We start from the raw sequence: 20922 nt of genomic DNA, 5'->3' as shown, positions 1-20922 counted from the left end.
TTTCCTCTCACCAAATGTTTTATTGTTTGCTTGTTAGTAATAATCATAAATTTAACATATACCTTGAAGTAAGAAAAGTGTCATATTTTCTTCCAATAAGTTAAAAATTACATGTCTTATCATAATATCTTCATGTACCACTGTCCGTACTCATCTTCTCACACCTTACCAATATCAAACATGAAGACATTGTTTCAAACAGTTAAGCTGCGCTGTCTGCACCAGCTAGTATCAGTCATCTTTGAAACAAACCTCTATTGTTTAAAGTTTTTAGAATTGTCAAAACAGATTTCGCCGAAGGAGCCTGCGTCTTAAAAGAGCTGTACGAAAGCAGAAATAACAAGACTGATGTAGAGATGCATTTTAATAAACATATATGTGCGCAGGAAACGCTGCCAGATGTCTTGTATAATTAGACGAGTAATAATGCTATGCAAGTAATTAAAAAAATAATTAGGATTCCAATAAAACTTCAACTGAAAGCACCCAGTTAAGTTCAGTAAGGAACCTGCCTACTGGCTTTAAAACATTGAAGCATTAAAAAGTATAGATCGTTTTAGTAACATTCTTCAATACTAAAATGTTATAGCGTATAGAGAGCTACCACGAGCACCGAATTGAATTCGTGATAAAATATTTCTATCTTATAAGGGCAAATACTAGCAGAGTAGTACAAAGTAGGGCAGGAGAGTAGAGCGTCACTGTGGTAGAAGACCACCAAGATACATAGTCAGACTAGATAAAGGAGTGTCAAACAGGAGATCCACTCTCCTTTTAACAAGCAATAGGCTCACAACCACAAAAATTATCTAAAAATTAATAACGTTGCCATGTTGCAACTGTTTATTTATAAAAAATGGCAAGAGAAAAACATGCAAAAAATTGTTTTGAACATATCGAAAGGTTGGTTTTAAGACTAGATATCGGCGAGAGTCATAGAGTCACCCTCTGTCATATTCTCTATGTCGACAGCACTGACTACAGCACGATTGGATCCTGAAGCCTTCAGCTTTTTAGCTGCTAGAGCGCTGACCAACTCGTCAGCTGATGGAGGTGCCATAGATTTGGACTCGTCTAGTTTGAAAATCTCTGTTGTTTTTAGTTTTCCGTGTTCGTCCTTGTAGTAGTAGGCTAAGACAGCCTCGGTGTGGTCAGCAACCTTGACACACTGGTCAAACATGTCTACATACTGTCCGCAAGGTGTGCGCAAGCCACTGCCGTCTCCAGGGTAAAGCTGCATCAACAAATTAACGTAAATAGTTAACGAAACAGTCAGAATAATAATATTAGTAGTTGCCCTCTGCTTGAAATATTCCTTCTAATGAATATTTTTGTACAAGCGAAGTGTGGAGGGTGTGAGCACAGTAGTTGCTTTAAAATTACATGTATTTGAAGCCAATCCATCAAAACTTATAATAAGTTATCAATTTATCTAAGCAATTCAGAACTGCATGCGGTGTAGTATAGAGTAATACTGTAAGGTATAGAGTAATACGTAACACGGTATTACTCTATACCGTATTACTCTATACCGTACGGTATTACTTTATACTGTACGGTGTTACTCCATACCATACTGTATTACTCTATACCGTATTACTCTATACCGTACGGTATAGAGTAATAACGTATGGTAAATGTCAATTTGCAAGAAGATGCAGAGAAACATTTAGTGGTAATAGAACAAGTTTGTAACGATGTCATCTAAAAGGAATCTGATAATAATATAATGCAGCTCAATTTTAAGGTCTAGAGCAATGACCTTACACTTTACAACAAAGTGATGGATTGGACAAATAACTTAATAAACAACTGCATCGCAAACAGTAGATCAAATTGTTGAACATAAAAATTTAACCACAATTTTTGGTTGCATGGAATTCATTAGTCACGCGTCGCTGGTGACTTCACATCTAGTCAGCAAGTCTAAATTGTTTTAAATATATTTATCGTGTTTATGTAAATTATTATTTGTTATCAGTAGAAAAATTGTGATCATGTAATTTTATTACTACAGTTTATGGCTTGTCCCTCGTATGACTGAGTAGTCGGACAATAACGGAGTTCTAAAGCTCCCTGCTGACATGGTATACGGGGAGTGGACTCATGGCAAATCTTTGTCCAAGGTCGTCATTTCACTCGTTATTTTAATTTAAAAAAAGATGTGGCAAGACCTTTTGATTGGCCACAGCAATAACATCAAAAAAATTAAGAAAAAATGACAGAGGCATCTCAATGATACTGATGTGATTACGGATCCTACCAAACTGGTATAGTCTCCTGTTACTAATAGAACGACCACATCGCTCTTACTATATTTATGGACTACTACCGAGAACAGTACTATTGAGACTGCATTGCTAGTAACAGAACAGACAAGTACTATAACTATCACTCTACCTGTATAAATAAATACAGTAGTACTGTTGTACTAGCAGTGATAAACCGCCATGAGGGAGAACGAGCTAAACCGACGTGTATATTCTATTTAAAAAGGAAATAATGTTGCCGATTTAGGGAGTGTCCATCAGACAAAATCTACAGTTTTACACGGTAAGGTGAGCTGAATTATATGAGCAAGCTATCATAAAAGTTACCTCGGTGAGGGAGGCCCGACGACTCATAATTGGTGTGGCCATGGTGCTGGCGGCACAGCTGGCACACAGCCTAATATGATTCTCTGGTTTCTGATCTCCTAGACAAAGTAAACAACCATGAAATACCGAAGAGTGACACAGGACGTTTCTAAAATGTTTGCAAATTATGGCTATCTCTCAGCAGAATTAGCGATGACCTTGTGTAGTATTAGCAATTCAGTGAAAGCGATTTATCGGAGGTAATAAGATGGATATTCCAAAAAAGCTAGGCATTGTCACGGAGGTACATGACAAGGCCATAATCTAGCAGCATCTCGGCATGTTGCCATATACATTACCAACAGATGCAAGCCCATGACACCATAAATTTACTACATCGAGGTATGTCATCTAGCAACATGTTGCATGCAGCGATTGGAATTACAAACAGATAAAAGTCCATGAATTCATAAGTATATCACATGCACACCCAAATATACAGTTTTCTAAGAACACAGTGACACCGTTTATGTTATTACTAATAAAAACTAATAGAAAATTTAAATTGTGCGAAATAAAATAATACACAATGACAAACAGCTCGTGTTTGCTTTTCCAAACCCGATTTTTCACAGGCCACAGAAGTGAAATTATCAAGATAGGAATCAGAGCCATAATCGACTAAAAGCTACAAAAAGATTAGAAACGACAACTGCTTAGAAAAGACTAACCAGGTCTGATGCTTTTACGGAGGGGATAAATCCTAAAACCAAAATTTTCCCTTATGACCTCTTCTATGTAAACAAGAATTGAGAAACTGAAATGGTCAAATAACTGGATTACTTTGACAAAACAAGAATTCTCAAAGCTATCTGACAGAATCAATAACATTAATGAAGTGTTTTAATCTCCCTATAATTTGCACATAAGAAATATTATATTTAATTTGCAGTTAAACTATGTTCCAGGATTAAAAAATTGTATAGGACATACGCATGTTGAACAATATTGCCGGCTAAAAAGCAAAAGACAAGTAAATACTGAATATATAATCATATCCAAGCAAGTCATGTAAATCTATGAATGCATTTTATTAAAGAAATACAAAAAAAATTTGTCTAAATTTTTTAGTAATATATTTCCGACTAAAGCAAATAAATTAAATTGACCTAATTTGAGTAACTAGACTAGACTTACACTACCTTCCACATGGCAAAGAATAACATGCACTGCAGCAACAGTATGCCAAGGAAGAGCATGCACTGCAGCAACAGTATGCCAAGGGAGAGCATGCACTGCAACAACAGTATGCCAAGGGAGAGCGTGTACTGCAGCAACAGTATGCTAAGGGAGAAAGTGTACTGCAACAACAGTACCTGTTGAAGAAAATGTATCTATATCGAGGGAGTCGTAGTCTTTAGATGTCTCAAGATACTCTTCTCTCAGTTGGTGGACCATCTCCAACTCATCAGAGCCATGCATGTCTATACCAAATCCTATGCGCTTGTTGCGAATGTGGGAGACAGAGGTCATAACCATATCAGATGTCACTTCAGTCTGCTGTAGCTCAGTGATGGCCAGCTGGCAGACAAACCTGTTCAATATATTGTCATATGACTTACCATACTGAACTCATATGGGTTAGTAGTCATGGCAGCTTTGTATGAGTGGGGCATTTGTGAATATGTACTTGCGTATGGTGGCAAACATGATCAGGTGGATGTCAGACATATGATTAGGTGAAAGTCACATATATGATCAGGTGGGTGTCACACATATGATCAGGTGGGTGTCACACATATGATTAAATGGGTGTCCGATATGATCAGGTGGATGTCACATATATGATCAGGTGGATGTCACACATATGATCAGGTGGATATCACACATATGATCAGGTGGGTGTCAGACATGATTAGGTAGATGTCACACATATGATCAGGTGGGTGTCACACATATGAGCAGGTGGATGTCACACATATGATCAGGTGGGTGTCACACATATGATCAGGTGGGTGTCATACATATGATCAGGTGGGTGTCATACATATGAGCAGGTGGGTGTCATACATATGAGCAGGTGGATGTCACACATATGAGCAGGTGGATGTCACACATATGAGCAGGTGGATGTCACACATATGAGCAGGTGGATGTCATACATGATTAGGTGGATGTCACACATATGATTAGGTGGATGTCACACATATGATTAGGTGGGTCTCAGACATGACCAGACAGTTATGAGTAGCGCAGATGGTAGGGGTTAACTATTGTAGATGTTGAGGAGTTAGTACTGATATGTGATGATCTTCTATTCATTGACAAAAACTTGAAAAATCTATTTTAATACTTCAAGAAAAGCCGACACAATATCAAATAAAACAATGATAAAATTTACAATTAACATTCGCATCAGAATCCAAAATATCAGTACATACATGTACAGATTGTATGTATAAAACTGTTTGAAGCAACGCTGGATGCCGCAACAAAACAAGTTAGATTTATACATAGATATATAAACCTTGGTTTATATATCTATGGAATTATATGACACTATAATGCATCTCATGCTTTAATTATATTTTACACACATCTCATGCCTACAATAAATCATATTTAAAGTTCCAGCAAAGGGGATGACCAGCAGTAAACTTAATAGGATTATTCCGAGTCAGGGCTGTACAGCATGAGCTGACCAAAGAACCTTTGTGGAACAAATTCTGGATGAAGTAGTCTGAGTAACCTGAACCACAACTCACTCTATACATCTGTGCTCGCACCAGCCGATTTGCAAACAGAGTTTTTGTGGACGATCTCCAAACGATTTTATGGGAGTTATCCCCCCGATTTTGGTCTGGGAATAGGCAATTTTATCATTTTTTTAGATAACTTCAGCTGATATATTTGTAGCAGTGTCAAGATTTACATTTTGTCGATTGATCATCCGGGCAATCGGCTGGGTGAATGCAGCTTAAGACAGAGTGGATGAGAGCAAAATGAGCAGCTTCAAAACAGCAGAGGTGAAACTAGAAGACTTAGCGTGCAAGTGTATAAACACTCGTGGCTGTGCTAGTGCTCCCACCCTTGAGCCATTGCATACAGCCTGAGGCTAAGTAAAATAAGTGTAATTATATTTCGCTAACTTTATCCATAATTGGACGACTGGATCTCTCAAGTAACTATTACTAAATGCACTCATAACCAATTAAAGAGATCAGTGTCTAACACGACTACGAAGCTATCATCCATGTCATACTCACTTAGCCGAATACTGGTGTCGACTCTTTGTCATCAGCTTTGTGTACCAAATAATATTCTCTACCATCCAATAGATGTCTTTGTGAAGCGATGGTAACCAATAAAATATCCTACAACAAAGAGCTTAAGAGTTGTGTGCCCAACATTGACCTATATAATAAGATTGTATGGAGTACTCCTGATGAAGTTGAATGAACATTGAAATACAGATTAGGAACAGAAAAGGCCAACCTTTACTAGGGTAACTACAAGAATATAAATGTGATCAAGAAGTTAGAGAGGTCACGCACCTGGCAACATACAGCAGCGTAAGGTCAAAGGGCAAGTAGAGAGGTGAGCATAGAACTGAGAGAGTCCGATAAGGTTTTGTGTTCTTTAATAGGGAGACAACTCCAGAATTGACAAAGTCAACGGACTCTTTTAGGGCTGAAAGGAAAGGCAAAGTTTATATACGCCAGTTAAAAATGTTTTTTCTATTGGAAGAGAGCAAATACTAATATCTGCTCACAGATTAAAAATTCTTTAGCGATAAGAGAGGGAACTTTGGCAGCATTTATAACGTCATCGCTCAAACTACAAGCTCCTGCTCACCAGCCAGAAGAAGCAGATATTCTAAACAAGGAAACATTTTTCTTTCAAACCAACAATTAACAATCATAAATCAATTTGGTATCTGGATCTAGTGAGATATGGCAGCAATTTAACTCTTCACATATAACCACAGTAACAGTAGTACCTAGAGATACGAGCAATTTAACTTTTTACATATAACCACAGTAACAGTAGTACCTTGAGATACGAGCAATTTAACTCTTCACATATAACCACAGTAACAGGAGAACCTTGAGATACGAACAATTTAACTCTTCACATATAACCACAGTAACAGGGGTACCTTAAGATACAAACAATTTAACTCTTCACATATAACCACAGTAACAGGAGTACCTTAAGATACGAACAATTTAACTCTTCACATATAACCACAGTAACAGGAGTACCTTAAGATACGAACAATTTAACTCTTCACATATAACCACAGTAACAGGAGAACCTTGAGATACGAACAATTTAACTCTTCACATATAACCACAGTAACAGGGGTACCTTAAGATACAAACAATTTAACTCTTCACATATAACCACAGTAACAGGAGTACCTTGAGATACAAGCTGCTTAATATACAAAGTTTTCAAATAATCTGAGATAGTTTAGAGTTTAAATTTTGCTTGAAATATGACCAGTAGTGAGTAGAACAATGGAAGCTTTTAGTTGAGAATTCTTCTTGCTTGGTCGCATAGACATACATTAATTAATCAGTGTTTGTTTGTGAATTGTGTGGAGCCCGAGCTCAAGTCTGAAATGGATTAAGCTCGGATTTCAAGGCAGCACTGTACATAGTCAATGGTGCAAAAGAATCTCAACACTGATAAAAAATCTCAACACTGAAGTTTCTAGAATTATCATTTCTCAGAAAAAAACTAATTTATAATTTTTACCAAACTTGGCAAAGTGCGATTGAAATTAAACAGAATACATATGATGAACTCGCAGACAACTCCAAAAAACATTGCATACGATATAAGACGTACAACATAGTCGCAGGTAAATTGCGATGTTTCACTATGCCAAACAATGCAGCAGTCTTCACATGCAACTCAGGTAATCGGGCCATGAGGCAGACCTTCTCGGGAAACCTAAATATACTTAATAATGACTTTCATTCTTTCACCTTCATTCAATGACTTTAATCTTACACTTTCAATTATATTTACAAGTTTTTAATTGTTTTATTTTTGTTAAGTTGATAAATGCAATGATTTAATGAAAAAGCACATGCTTTGGAACTCAGTCTAAAAATATCAGACTTTAGACACTTTCTAATGTGGACTACACTACTGCATTCAGGCTCCTGAATGAGTTCACCAGTAATATGTATGTATATAGGTTAAACACACAGGCACAAAGTTTTTTCAATTTTTCACCACCATGTATTAGATTATGTAGCTTTAGAGAAGAACCCACATAGAAAGGCCCAACCCGACCCAACCACATGTTCAACGTTTCTTACCTATAATTACGCTTGGGTGCAGATCTCTGTCACATTGTCTATTTTCAGCGCAGTTGACGCATATGGTGTTCCCAAACTCTTCTCGTTTCTCAGATGGCTCAGACTGACCATCCGTTGCATCTCGAGAGAGCACTGAGCGAATGGCCAAGTGTCGAGAGCAGTTGACCAGCTCTGTAATGGGAAACCATTGTGGTTGAGACCGTAACACAACATTGTTGCATAGTACGAAGATTAAGATTATAGAGAAAACATTAAACCAACTGTGATATATGTATATTTCTTGTAAACATATATACATGTACTAAGCCTAATAAGGTTTACACAGTTCAGTCTTCCAAGGGCTGATAACTACTGGAAATATGTGAGCATTTAAAAAGGAAATATTACCGTAAGTCCTCATGCTCAAGCCGCGCGGCTTGTGCTTAAAACCAGATAATTCACGAAAGAAAAAATAATCCTCCAACAAGCCGCGTATGCCCACAGACCGCGGCTAATGACCGAGGTTTTGTCGTCCTTGACCCCTTCAGGAGCGAGAGTGTTGAGAAGGGTTTCGCTATACCCAGTACTCTTGAATAAGAAAACAGGCTACATCAGTACATGTGAAAAGAATTTTCTTTTACTTCCAAGTTCGAATTAAAATTTCTAAACCCTTGCATCAACAACTTTTTGTCATGTCTCAGCTAAATTTTTATTGCGCTGTTAGAAGGCTTCACGTTTATGGAAATATGCGGTCAGGAATGAAACGGTTTTAATGACCTACGACTGTGGTGAGTTAAATAATAGCGATAAATTCTTCGTTAGTCTAAAGTATTCCATATACATGACCCTGAAAATAAACGAGTAGGTCGCCAAAATCCCGTACATAAAAGTGTATCATGACTGCGGTTCTATGGTTATAGCGCGGAACTGAGCAGAGACCGCATTTATTGAGAAGCCGCCCTAAGCCTCACGTAAGTTTTAAAAACTTGGATTTAGCCGCGGCTTATTACCTTGAACCAGAAGCCGCGCTCAACGACAAGCCGCGCGGCTTGTGCATAAGGACTTACGGTATTAGTCTGTATGACTGCTTGGAATTGAATTACAAAATTCAGTGATAAAGTTGACACTGAAAAGCCACAAAAAAGCCTTTGATCCTTTGATCACACACCAAACTACCTTATTTGTCGTGACTGATTTGCAAATCTAAGAAATGTAAAGGCAATAGGATACCATTGAAAACATATATGACGATGTTAATACAAAATTAGGCAAACTGCCATCATATGAGTCAAGAAGTGCCACATACTGTTTATTTTGAGAAAAGCAAGGGCATCTTGAAATCCCTGCTTGCAAATCTCGCTGAGCTGCTCGGGGTGTGGAGGGAACATGATACGTGAGACACGCCAGATATTCCGCATGCTCACTTGGAGACTCGTGTTAGAAAGGAAGAGATGATGGATGCTCGAGTTGGTATCTTTAGGGCAGATGTCGCTGCGACCAGCAAACGGAGAAACGGTTATAGAACGACTGTTTATTCTTGGAAGGTTGTTACTGAGAGCCCCATCCATGTATCTCTGTGAATAATAACTTGTTAATTATCTCCCCTTTGCATTAGATGTTTACGTGAACAAAAAATCAAAATATTACTGTACAGCAGACGCTTCTATAATGTATACCTCCTATAACGTAAATTCCAGACAACGTAAAAAATTTATGAGAAGTTTTTGCTTTCTACTACGTAAAAAACTCCATATAACGTAGTGTTAAGTAGGGTGAGTTTTCAAATTCGATTTTAATGTTAGTTTACTTGCCGCATTTGCAGAAGAAAAACAGCCATGCGTATAGCGTTATATATAACTTTCGCAACATTCTAGTTCGCCGTAATAGATTGTTAAATGTGACGACAAAATGGAGAATAGAATAGCTGAGCAATTGTTCATAAATACAAAGGGGATCGATTGGTGCCGGTGTTACAGCGTCGGTCTACCAATCTGAATGTCACGAGTTGGAGTATCGTCAAAAGTTATCTTATATCCTAACCTTGACCCCCTGAATAGTGAATACAGATAGACGACGGCTGGGAAGAACCGCTTTTTATAATAAAAATATTTTGCTGTCTTGTCTTATTGTACGTGCACAAAATATTTGTTATTAATCATACTTTGCAGAATAGACTTTGCTGTGTAGAAAAAATAAGAAAATCGTTGAAAATGAACATCGAAAATGTGCAGTCCCCATCAACTTGTTGTAAAATTACCGCAATCATGGTCTATGAAACCAGTGAGATTGATAATAAAAAGGAGAAAAGTTGTTGGTGCAAACCAATAATACTGCAGTTGCGGTTCAGAACACAAATTAAAAGAGTTAAGTCAAGTTTTTTCTTTTGTATGGCCAAAGGGGTGAGTTTGGAAAGATCTTGGAATGGATTAGGCGATTTACATGTATTTCATTGTTCTTATAACGTAAATTCCCCATAACGTAAACGTTCCTGGAATGGATTATTTACATTGTAGGAGCACCTACTGTAATCTGAATAAATAAAAAAAACTAACAGCGATGCAAAAATATACATATTTAAGATTCTTTAGTATTTTTGTTACGCTGTATTTTTTTTACAAAAATAACCTTAAAACTCTGTCCTTAGTCAGTGCACCTAAAACATTGTCAACACACGAATCCAGCAGTTGGAAAAACAAACAGAATTTGCTCATCCTTTGCTCATAGTTCATACGAGGATGAACTTCCAATAATACCTTGTGATGAAATTTGTTTGTGCCAAAACGATGAATCTGTTTAGTTGCTATGGCGATCAAACAATGTTAGGTTTTACAAAATCGTTCGGGAGGAGGATCAATATGATTGGATAGTTACGATTTTTGTCATGAGTAAGTACTGATGCTCACGCAGAATACAGCTGACATTACATGGACTGAATCACACGAAATGACCATAAAATATTTACTGAGGAGTGAGTGCTCAGACAAAAATAAGCAAAGCTCTATAATTATGTTGCATCACAAACTTCATAACACCTGCAATTAAGAGATTATATATTATCTAGACCAATATTTACAAAGCTAGCAGAGAGGATACATACTGAATAAGGGCTAGCATGATAAAAGCTAAATTACAGAAAGACAGGAACAAAAACATCATCAATGTATATTTGTAAGAACCATTTCACCAGTTTCGTCTTTGTTCCATGAACTACATAACATCGACTCCAGACGCAGAGTTCAGCGAGTTTAAAGCCTGGTTCCCATATATGTCGCAAAGCACCGGCGATAGCACCGCAGGCTATTAGAGGTGAAATGGGAACCTACGCGCCGGTTGCCGCCGAGGACCGCTGGTAGTTTAGCACTGTTCAAATTTCGCACAAAGCCGCAGGCAAAACCTTCCCGAAATGCACTGTACGGGTGAAGGTCACCATTATAGAAACGGCATGGCGAGCGAACATTTTATTTGATTGCGCGATTATGTTTAGCGATGCAGCTTATATGTGAACAAATGCTGCCGAGCCTAGCGTCGCAGACGTTTTGCTGAGGAAGTTACCGCCGGAGTCTCGCAATCGATATGGGAACCAGGCTTGAGGGTCTAAGTCTAGCTAGCAATACTCACCCATCCTCTGAACTTGGGAGCGAGGAGGCCAGACCAAAGGGGGATAAATGCGCTGCACAACAGAGCCTGCAATGAGTTACACATTCCTAGAACTTATGCAATAACAAACTAAACTGGCCGACGATATGGTCACCCGCATCTAGTGTCAACTGCCAGCCAAGAATTTACCATCATGGCTGGCATGAAGCAACAAGTGATGACTAACAAAGAATGGTTGTAATGTGAACATTGAATTCAACGTAGAAGACTGTAACAACAATCTGTAATCAATGGATTAGAGGAACTAAACAACAAGCTGCAACATCTCATGCTTCTCTCAGCCAATGGCCAATACAACAGCTGTCTGCTCTTATGTCTGTGACCTCAGCTTGTCTGCGCCATGTTTTGATAGTGGACAAAAGCGAGAGGTCCTTACTGTCACGGATCAGACTGCATGCATTGCAAACCTTTCAATTTTTCATAAAAATCTAAGATGCAACAAAGGCTGCCGATTAAGATGAGAGAGAGAAGCTGACCTTAGAGAAACCAGAGGCATAAGTAAACAAGGTGTTATAATCTGAGCATTACATTTTTGCTCTAGAGCTTGCGACGCACAGAAATGCACTAGTCCAAACGATAATAAAACTCAAAGCAAAAAGAAGCTGAAGAAATACTGCAGTATGATTGGACTAATGTTTTAGGAATTTTGCTTAAAATAACAGAAAGGATTATTGATAAAATTTCTGTTGATGATTGTTTGAAAACAAAAACAATTGGTAATCAAATGGCAAACACGTCATAAAAATTTTAAAACTCACTCCAAAAATTAACAGTTGTTGTTACAATTTGGTCAGTAAATGCACTTTTATTAAACTAAAGAATATAAAATGGTGCACTGGCAATCTTTGACATATATAACTCACCACATGTTGACCTTGCCCTAATATATCAACAAGATGAAAACCTAACCTGAAGTAGCTCTTCCCTAGTGCTAAACTCGGTGACCACAACATTCTTTCCATCGGAGACACGAGTCATAGAAACGTGTAGTTTATTACTGCAGATCTCGTGTGCGTTTGGTGGCAGGATCTCCTCGAGGCCCTCTCTCAGGTGTTTCATGATATTGAAAGAAGGATGCATAGAACCGAGAGATCTCCTGCGGGCAGCTGTAGCTAGTTTGAGGGTCCAGCTTGTGCAATGCCCTAAAATGGGGAGGCAGGCATTTGACAATATTATATTAACATGTGACACGTTACGCTTAGCTTCATATTACAGATAATGTTAATGCAACCCTCAAGTTGATTTCATATTTTAATAAGGGAGCTGCCAAAGAATAAAACTTTCAGCGCCTAAAATGAAAAAGGCAGATAACATGGGTCGTCTTCTCAGGCATATGATATAGGCTCCATAGCTCAGAGGGTACACTCAGAAACACAGAGAAATATCTATTGGTACACGTGGTACATGGTAAGCATCTGCTTAATTCTTTGCAGTTTGTTCTAAGTATGCTACTTTGTGTTTAGACTCTGCAATCATCGATGAGCCACATACGATAGCAATAAAAATAATTTATTGCATAACCAAAATATGCTAGCTGCAAAGCAGACATTTGGTTATTGTATCTTTTAAATGTCAAACTTTTTGTAAAAAGCAGCAAGGAAGGGTGACTTATGCACTGTTTATACTTTCATAGACCTTAACATTTACTATATATTAATTAAAACTTTCATAGACCTTAAAGGTTGACTTGCAACAAAATTCACATTACAGTTATTTGGTAACAAAAAATTCACCATGTCTTACTCTGTTGTGTTGTAGGTGCCAAATATGTGGAAATGTGATTACAAGCTCTTCAAAGCTCAAAAACGAAAAGCCGCCGTAGATTGGAATCTGTTTATTTCTCTGACGTAGTCATGACAGTTTGGTTATTGTCTTGTCACGTGATGCTCTCACGCGAATTGAAAGGCCAATAAAAAGCTTAATATAAACTTATCGTAGCACTAGTTTATGACAAACACTTCGGGTTTTACCGAAGACTCCGTATCAAATATAGATGCCCGCTACTTTACAGTTTTGTTTCAGCTTGGTCCAATCGTCAAGTCGTAATCTGATCATGTGACCCAATACTTCGTAAATAATTTTTGCAGCACTTTTCGATTATCACAGGTGACCAACAGGCTCATCATAATTATCAGACAATGATATGTACTCCTTCGAGCTAAGGTTAAAAAGTTTAACGAATTTTTACGGTAAGTTATAAGATATCAGTGCTAAAAGTGACAGCATTACAATGATGATAAAATAGATGCGTAAGAACAATAAACATGGTTTTATTGAATGCGTGAAGTATATTTGTGAAAATATTTCGACAAATGAGGTTGCATGAAAGTGTAAACAGAAACCATCCTGTAACAACTATGTCCCATTTGGGCCGTTTTGGAAAGAGAATCCGAACTACGGCGGTTTCGTGATGGCGACGATTAACTGTTTGTTTTTTAGCTTTTAGGAGCTTGTAATCACATTTCCACATATTTGGCACCTACAACACAACAGAGCAAGACATTGTGAATCTTTTGATATCAAATAACTGTAATGTGAATTTTGTTGCAAGTCAACCTTTAAAATTTACTATATATTAATTTATACTTTCATAGACCCTAACATTTACTATATATTAATCTATACTTTCATAGACCCTAACATTTACTATATATTAATCTATACTTTCATAGACCCTAACATTTACTATATATTAATCTATACTTTCATAGACCCTAACATTTACTATATATTAATCTATACTTTCATAGGCCCTAACATTTACTATATATTAATCTATACTTTCATAGACCCTAACATTTACTATATATTAATCTATACTTTCATAGACCCTAACATTTACTATATATTAATCTATACTTTCATAGACCCTAACATTTACTATATATTAATCTATACTTTCATAGGCCCTAACATTTACTATATATTAATCTATACTTTCATAGACCCTAACATTTACTATATATTAATCTATACTTTCATAAACCTTAACATTTACTGTATATTAATCTATACTTTCATAGACCCTAACATTTACTATATATTAATCTATACTTTCATAGACCCTAACATTTACTATATATTAATCTATACTTTCATAGGCCCTAACATTTACTATATATTAATCTATACTTTCATAGGCCCTAACATTTACTATATATTAATCTATACTTTCATAGGCCCTAACATTTACTATATATTAATCTATACTTTCATAGGCCCTAACATTTACTATATATTAATCTATACTTTCATAAACCTTAACATTTACTGTATATTGGTTTATAAACAGGTGGTTAATAAATTGCTTAAAATGTGAAATGAAAGAAAGGTTTAATTGTTAGTATACCGTATCAGTAGTGCTACCCATTTTATCATTGTACAAACAAGCACTAAGATAGAAACTGAGTTCATCTCTTAACGTTCCTCATCAAGGACGTTTTAAAATGAAAGTGAAACTGATTCTCGCATTCCATAGAGAGATTGCTGTAATGTTTATTGCATAGAATTGTACCTGCAACTGTTACTACCCTAGGACACTTAAGTATTCGCGGCATCTAACTTTCGCGTTTTCGCGGAGTCATCATCACGCGAAAAATTCATGCGCGAAACTAAACTATCATAACGAACTAGCGAAAATTCGAAATTAAATAGCTATGTTCTACGCAGGCCTGTATTCACTGGTTGCAAGTTGGGGGGCTAATGTTAGACGACTAGTTATGAACATCTGGGGTGTGGAGAAGGGGGGGGGGTGCTGTAAGCTCCCAACAGGTTTCTCTTATGTAGGGCCTCAGCCGGGCCTCTCACGTGAAGTTTTAAAAAATTTTATTGGCAAGTACCAACATTTTTCTATTTTTTAAGATTTGCTTTGTTTTAGCTGATGTGACTGACAAAACGTTTTAAAATTAAAACAGGCAAAACTTGTATGCAGTTAAAAAGCTCAGAAAGAAGACATCTTTTTTTTAAGCGTTTTAACAAAGATCATTTTTGCCGATTTTATTTCAAGTTCATTAAGTAGGATATGGGCAAGCAGATGTTTGCTAAAACTTGATATTTTGCAAACCTTTATAAAAGTCGTTAACAAGAATATTTTGCCGCTGATGAAGATAATAATGGCGCCTAAGAACTACTAAAAGTGGACGTTTGTATCTATGGCTTCGAATAAAGTGATATTCTACAGCGATAAAAACCTTTCTATAGCCGTTGGACTATGAAATTCCTAAAAAGTTGGGGCGTCTTAGCCGGCCAGCTGTCCAAGGGAATACGGCCCTGTAGTTCATTGATATCCACAACAAAATCGTGATATTAGAAATGCAGATAATTTTGTGTGTGATTGAGCTCATTGGGAAATTTCTAGTAAATTCGTTAATACACCGAATGAGCAGCATGGCAAAGCAAATTAAGATAACAAGTTTTTTTAGAAAAGCCAAGACAAACGAAGAAGATGATGATATCAGTTTAGTCACCGAATTTGTAACTGATGAGGATGAAAGTCTGGTAGGTGAAGTCATACAATTAAATAATACTTATTGTAGTGATGAATTTTACTGCCAACCAAAAACGATAACAACCCTCATCAGGTCCAACCATGTAATACAGTTCTGGTTGTGATGTTGGTTGTTATCTATTTTCTTTTTTATGAGACATGTACTGTATTTGATTTTTTTTAAATTTGAAATATTGTGAACTCAAAACGTGCCATGGCCATCGCTTGCTATAAATACTTGAGATCGAATATTGGTACCATATCGGTCACGACGGAAAGGACCGAGACGTCATTGATAGTCCAAGAAACAAATGGCAGCAAGCGATCACGTTGAATTATCGATTTCTGCCATACATTTATACCTGCGGGTTACAAATACAAACTAGTCGCAAATATAACAACTTTTTTTACTAGAGGACCGGACCTGAGGAATCTAATTTGTTTGTTCCACTGTATTTATTTTCACATCACTATATTTTCGCACTCATCAGAGCTGCGAAATTAAGTTGCAGCGAAATTTTACTCTGTGTGCTACTCACGAAACTAAATACTAGCGAAATATAAGTGTCCTAGGGTATATAGATATCTAGCACTAGCAGCTCCACCTGCCTGTATATTAGGGGACAGCAAAACACTTTACACCAGGCAGCATTTAGGGTAAGCAATGCCTATGCATTCATACAAAGATGATTAGAACAACCGTATTAATTCTATCAGTGTATGAGTGTTTTACGCCTACTGCATTACCACTGCTTTGAATATCGTTCCTAGAAGTCGTCTTATCTTTGAGAAAACTGCCTAAGATAAGTTTCCATACAGCAAGGGAAGATCCAACACTAAGCAAATTTCATGAATGCTAGTTAAATGGTGTGCCTGAATCAAAGTTGATTCTCAAACTAATAAACTAACAGTTGTTTTCCCCTGTCAATTTTAATGCTGACGACCTTTTAATGAGGCTATTTTTATTTGAAATTATAGTAGTAAGAAGCAAAGATTAGCGCTAAACAAAAAGTAGATTTATTTTCTATTCACGATATAAATGATAACAAGCAGTCTGTAACACAAACATGATATGGCAGTGAGGGTTGCCAGTTTGGGAAGTTCCCATTTTTAGTAGGGTTTACTTAGAATATCCATCATTGGAGCCATGCTTCAAATGACGAAAATTATAAGAAAAGTTTCATTCAAAGTATTAAATTTTCAAAGTTTTGCACGTTTCTATGAAGCAAAATGTGTGTTATCAAGGACCAACCAGTGACTATTGCAGTAGAGGAATAATGATTTAATCACTTTGTGATTCCTTCTAAAGCTATGAAAACAAGAAAGGGGGCACGATTCTACACCCAGTCGGGCTGAGATTACATTAGTTGAACACACAATGTTATATTTTGAATAAGTGAAATTTTTCCACTCTAGACACGTTAGAAAAGTGTACTATCCTGAAGATAAAACACAAAAAGGTTTTATACATGCTGATAATTTCCAAAATTTTACCATTTAAAGCTTTCAATGTGGTATACCGTAAATGTTTCAGGCGCTGACGTTATATCTGTAAATCACAACAAAGGAAGAATAATCCTGTCTAGTCAATACTTTATAACAATGAGAAGGCTTAGCCAGAAGCAGCAATCTTGAATGTGTTAGCTCTACAGAAATAACTTCGCCAAATAAATATTGTTACTGCATCTATCAAATGACTAACGATTTGCATGTCTATTTAATATTCGTAGAGTGTGTAAAAGCATTGTGGTTCAATTCCACCTTCTCTAGTAACTACATACTTGGACATTATAAATCACTCAGCCTTTGAATAGCAGAGTTAGCAATCTAATGGGCACGTTTTTCCACGCGCGTAAGGTTACGCAAGGTTATTGCTTGGCTTCGGTCGAGGTCACAGCGCATAGTAGGCCTATTATACGCTTGTAATGTTATAAACTAGGACTAGTGGGTTCAGTGAGCAGTAAATAGTTGGCACATGGCCAACAATCCTGGAAATTTTACAAAATGTTATCGATGCTGGCGTATTGCCATAAGCAAATGAGTACGCTTGTCCGTATCCATTGGCAAACGGGCTAACACGATCAGTAATAGCCATGTTATGGAACAAAGTTCAAACGCTGGACTCTCATGTGATTTGAAGCTTGCTACGACCAGATGTAGTCCTTGGCGCAGGGTAGTATGGAAGAGACCGTGAGCAGATTTCCAACCCTAGTAACTTCATGCAAGTTCATTTCAAACAAATACATTCTTCTCAGTTCTGACATACATGTATCTCTACGCAATAGCCTCAGGAGCAAAAGACATAGTATTACGTTTTAATTACATTTATTTTTACAATTGACAGTCAAGTTTTATTATATATCATGTTCAAGGGCTCAACAGCGTGTAACGACCAAAATCCTAACTGAATGCAAAACTGAATACACTACACCAATTGCTGTCAATAGAGTCTTCTGCTACAAACCTAACATAAAGATTTCACCTATTATTTTTTTAAGATGACGGCTATTGTGAAGTTGGATTCCATCAATTTAAAACCATCTTAAATACACAACAGCGCCTGTTGTTTCCAATAAACTTCAGCTTTCATCACAAACTAGTTCTTGGTGAGAGTACTGGTGAGAGGAAGGAGAATAATAAACCTTTATCTACATAAAGGATAGCAGGATACGTTGTATTTAGAGGGCAGCAACTCCCTAGACAGCAGCACCTACCTAGAGGGGCCTCGCATAAGATTAAAGCAGCTACAATTGCTCCAGCACTAGCACCTCCAATCTTCCCCTTGATCATGTGTGGCGGGGCATATTCCTTAAGACAGCTCGCCACCCCAACATGGTATATCCCTAAGAATCCACAGCCAGCGAATGTAAAATTGGGAGGCTCCTCAGTAATACTGGCCACAGAGTCGAATGAGTATGACCCAGCGCCGTCTGTGATGACCCTAGGCTTCAACATGTTTGTCCTACAATGATGGAGTAACAACTTCAGAGTTACCAGCTGACAAATTTTATAATTAGTGGTATTACATAAAAACAATGTTTGTCTCTGTAATCCAACCTAGTTATCAGGCTTATACTCTGCAGCGCCATGACATGCTCTAGGTCAATAGCAGGATACTGAATCATAGTTTATTTTGAGAAACACAATGTACTTCAGAAAGGATTCAAAGAATATTGTAGCTGTATGCTCAGACTCGCTCGAGGCTAAAACGCTTTGAAAACAAAAAATGATGACCATATCAATCGATCAAAAGTGATTGGTGCAGCCAACTTTTCATTCAAAAAAATATTGATGTAATTTCAAACATCGAAACTTGGCATCAATCTATTCGAAAGTTTGGATTAAAGCAAAAAATAGACTCAACTATTAAGAAAATTAATATTAAAAACAATATATTTATCATGATAAGTTAATAACCCAAATGAGTTGACTGTAGCCTTGTAGTTGAACTCACGAAAATTGACCATCATCAACTCATTTCTTAGTAAACATAAAATCTTGAAAGTTTGACTATATTATTGAACACCAGTATATTTGTTTTGTTTCAATGCGTTCAAAAATCAGCTATGATTCAGGATCGTTTAAGCTAGTTACCAGTTATGATAGTTACTAAAATAGTCCAACAACATTGACATATAGAAAGTTCGCCATAATCTTTAGGAAAACGACACATGAACTTTTTTAGAGCACGATGTCATAAGCCGATCAGGGAAACGTATTCTAAATAGTAACATGTTCTGTAACAGCTAACAAAAGAGTATCTTAGAATAAAGCGTAGAATCTCTGCATAGATTCGATTCGTTGTAACCTATACTTACGCATTGGCGTTGACTCAACAATTAGTAAACTTGAGGCGCTACTTTCAGAATACAATAAACTTCCCCGAGCTTGTGTACAATATTGCAGCCTGATGTGATTAATATTCGCTGTTAAATCCTCAAACATAGATTGTCTTGTTGAAAAAAAGATAATTCAGGATTAATTAAAACACCAAGTGGCTCACGAGACGTTTTTGTACTTTCTGTTTCGTTTAGTTTACTTAGCCCGTGATCAAAACAAAATATACGTATTGTCAATACGCCGTCTATCATTAGTAGCCAATAAATGACAATGAACGATTTCATATCCAGTTTTTATTTATTTGATTGGCGAAGGAATTGCTCAAGCAATGCCTATTGGTCAACGCAAATGGTGTGAGGATTCAAATGCTAATTGAGAAAATAGAGAGTTGTCGTTTTTATAAGGACCATAAACAGAAAACTCCCAATAATACGTTTGTTTGATCGGCTCAATTTGTAAATTTTGCAGTTATTGAAATAATAACTGGACATTCGTAACGTGATATTTGCCAGCTGTTAAATATTTAAACTTTGTGGTAGTGTAAGATTCATTGTTATTAGAACAGTTCCCCGTGAGTTGGTAAGCACAAATACTGGGAAACACCAGAGCTAAAGCATGTAAACATGTATAATAATAGTACCAATGATACTTCAGGCAGTTAAAGTATTGGATTTAGATTACAATATCGACAAATTTATTCTTTGCAATCTGTCACAGGTTGCTAAGAGTTAATGCGTTTGAACATTTCCACCCAACATAAAAACGAGTTTAAACAGTTCCAATGTTGTCCAGATTTAAATAAGAAAAGCAAAAAAACATTGAACCTTTTAGACTCAAAGAGTATTTGAACCAAACTAGTTTTATTATCTCCTTTCAAATGTTCTGAGATTATTTGAATCATTTTCATATGAGTTCAAATTATTTTTGCTAGAAGAGTCGTTACTGTCTATTAACAAGTAAATCACTGCAATTGTCTTCTCCTGAATAAACAAACTGTCAACTTACAAAAATCTTTATAGTATCATGTTAATAAACCTCTAAGTATGAA

At 36.7% G+C, this 20922-nt stretch overlaps 1 protein-coding gene across 1 annotated transcript; it reads right to left on the bottom strand.

Annotated features, from left to right (window-relative positions):
- Positions 1–349: 349 nt before the first annotated feature.
- Positions 350–20010, bottom strand: LOC137398195 (1-acylglycerol-3-phosphate O-acyltransferase Pnpla3-like). The gene is made up of 11 exons (XM_068084304.1): positions 19853–20010; positions 18749–18996; positions 12458–12690; positions 11510–11575; positions 9198–9465; positions 7913–8083; positions 6131–6266; positions 5843–5950; positions 3953–4170; positions 2598–2695; positions 350–1234 (listed from the first exon to the last, which is right to left on the bottom strand). The coding sequence occupies exons 2-11, from the start codon at positions 18987–18989 to the stop codon at positions 917–919; spliced, it is 1857 nt and encodes a 618-aa protein (XP_067940405.1). The 5' UTR covers positions 18990–18996; positions 19853–20010; the 3' UTR covers positions 350–916.
- Between the last annotated feature and the right edge of the window lie 912 nt (positions 20011–20922).

This window comes from Watersipora subatra, chromosome 1 (genome assembly GCF_963576615.1).
Source record: "Watersipora subatra chromosome 1, tzWatSuba1.1, whole genome shotgun sequence".
Lineage (NCBI taxonomy): Eukaryota > Metazoa > Bryozoa > Gymnolaemata > Cheilostomatida > Watersiporidae > Watersipora > Watersipora subatra.
This window is presented reverse-complemented; position numbering and strand designations above follow the sequence as displayed.

Coding starts and splice junctions, on each gene's coding strand:
- LOC137398195 (XM_068084304.1), bottom strand. CDS start 18,989: ATGTTGAAGCCTAGGGTCATCACAGACGGCGCTGGGTCATACTCATTC. Junction 2,696..3,952: donor AGATACATTTTCTTCAACAG/GTACTGTTGTTG, acceptor TACTTTGTCTAG/GAGATCAGAAACCAGAGAAT. Junction 1,235..2,597: donor GTCGGGCCTCCCTCACCGAG/GTAACTTTTATG, acceptor TTGTTGATGCAG/CTTTACCCTGGAGACGGCAG.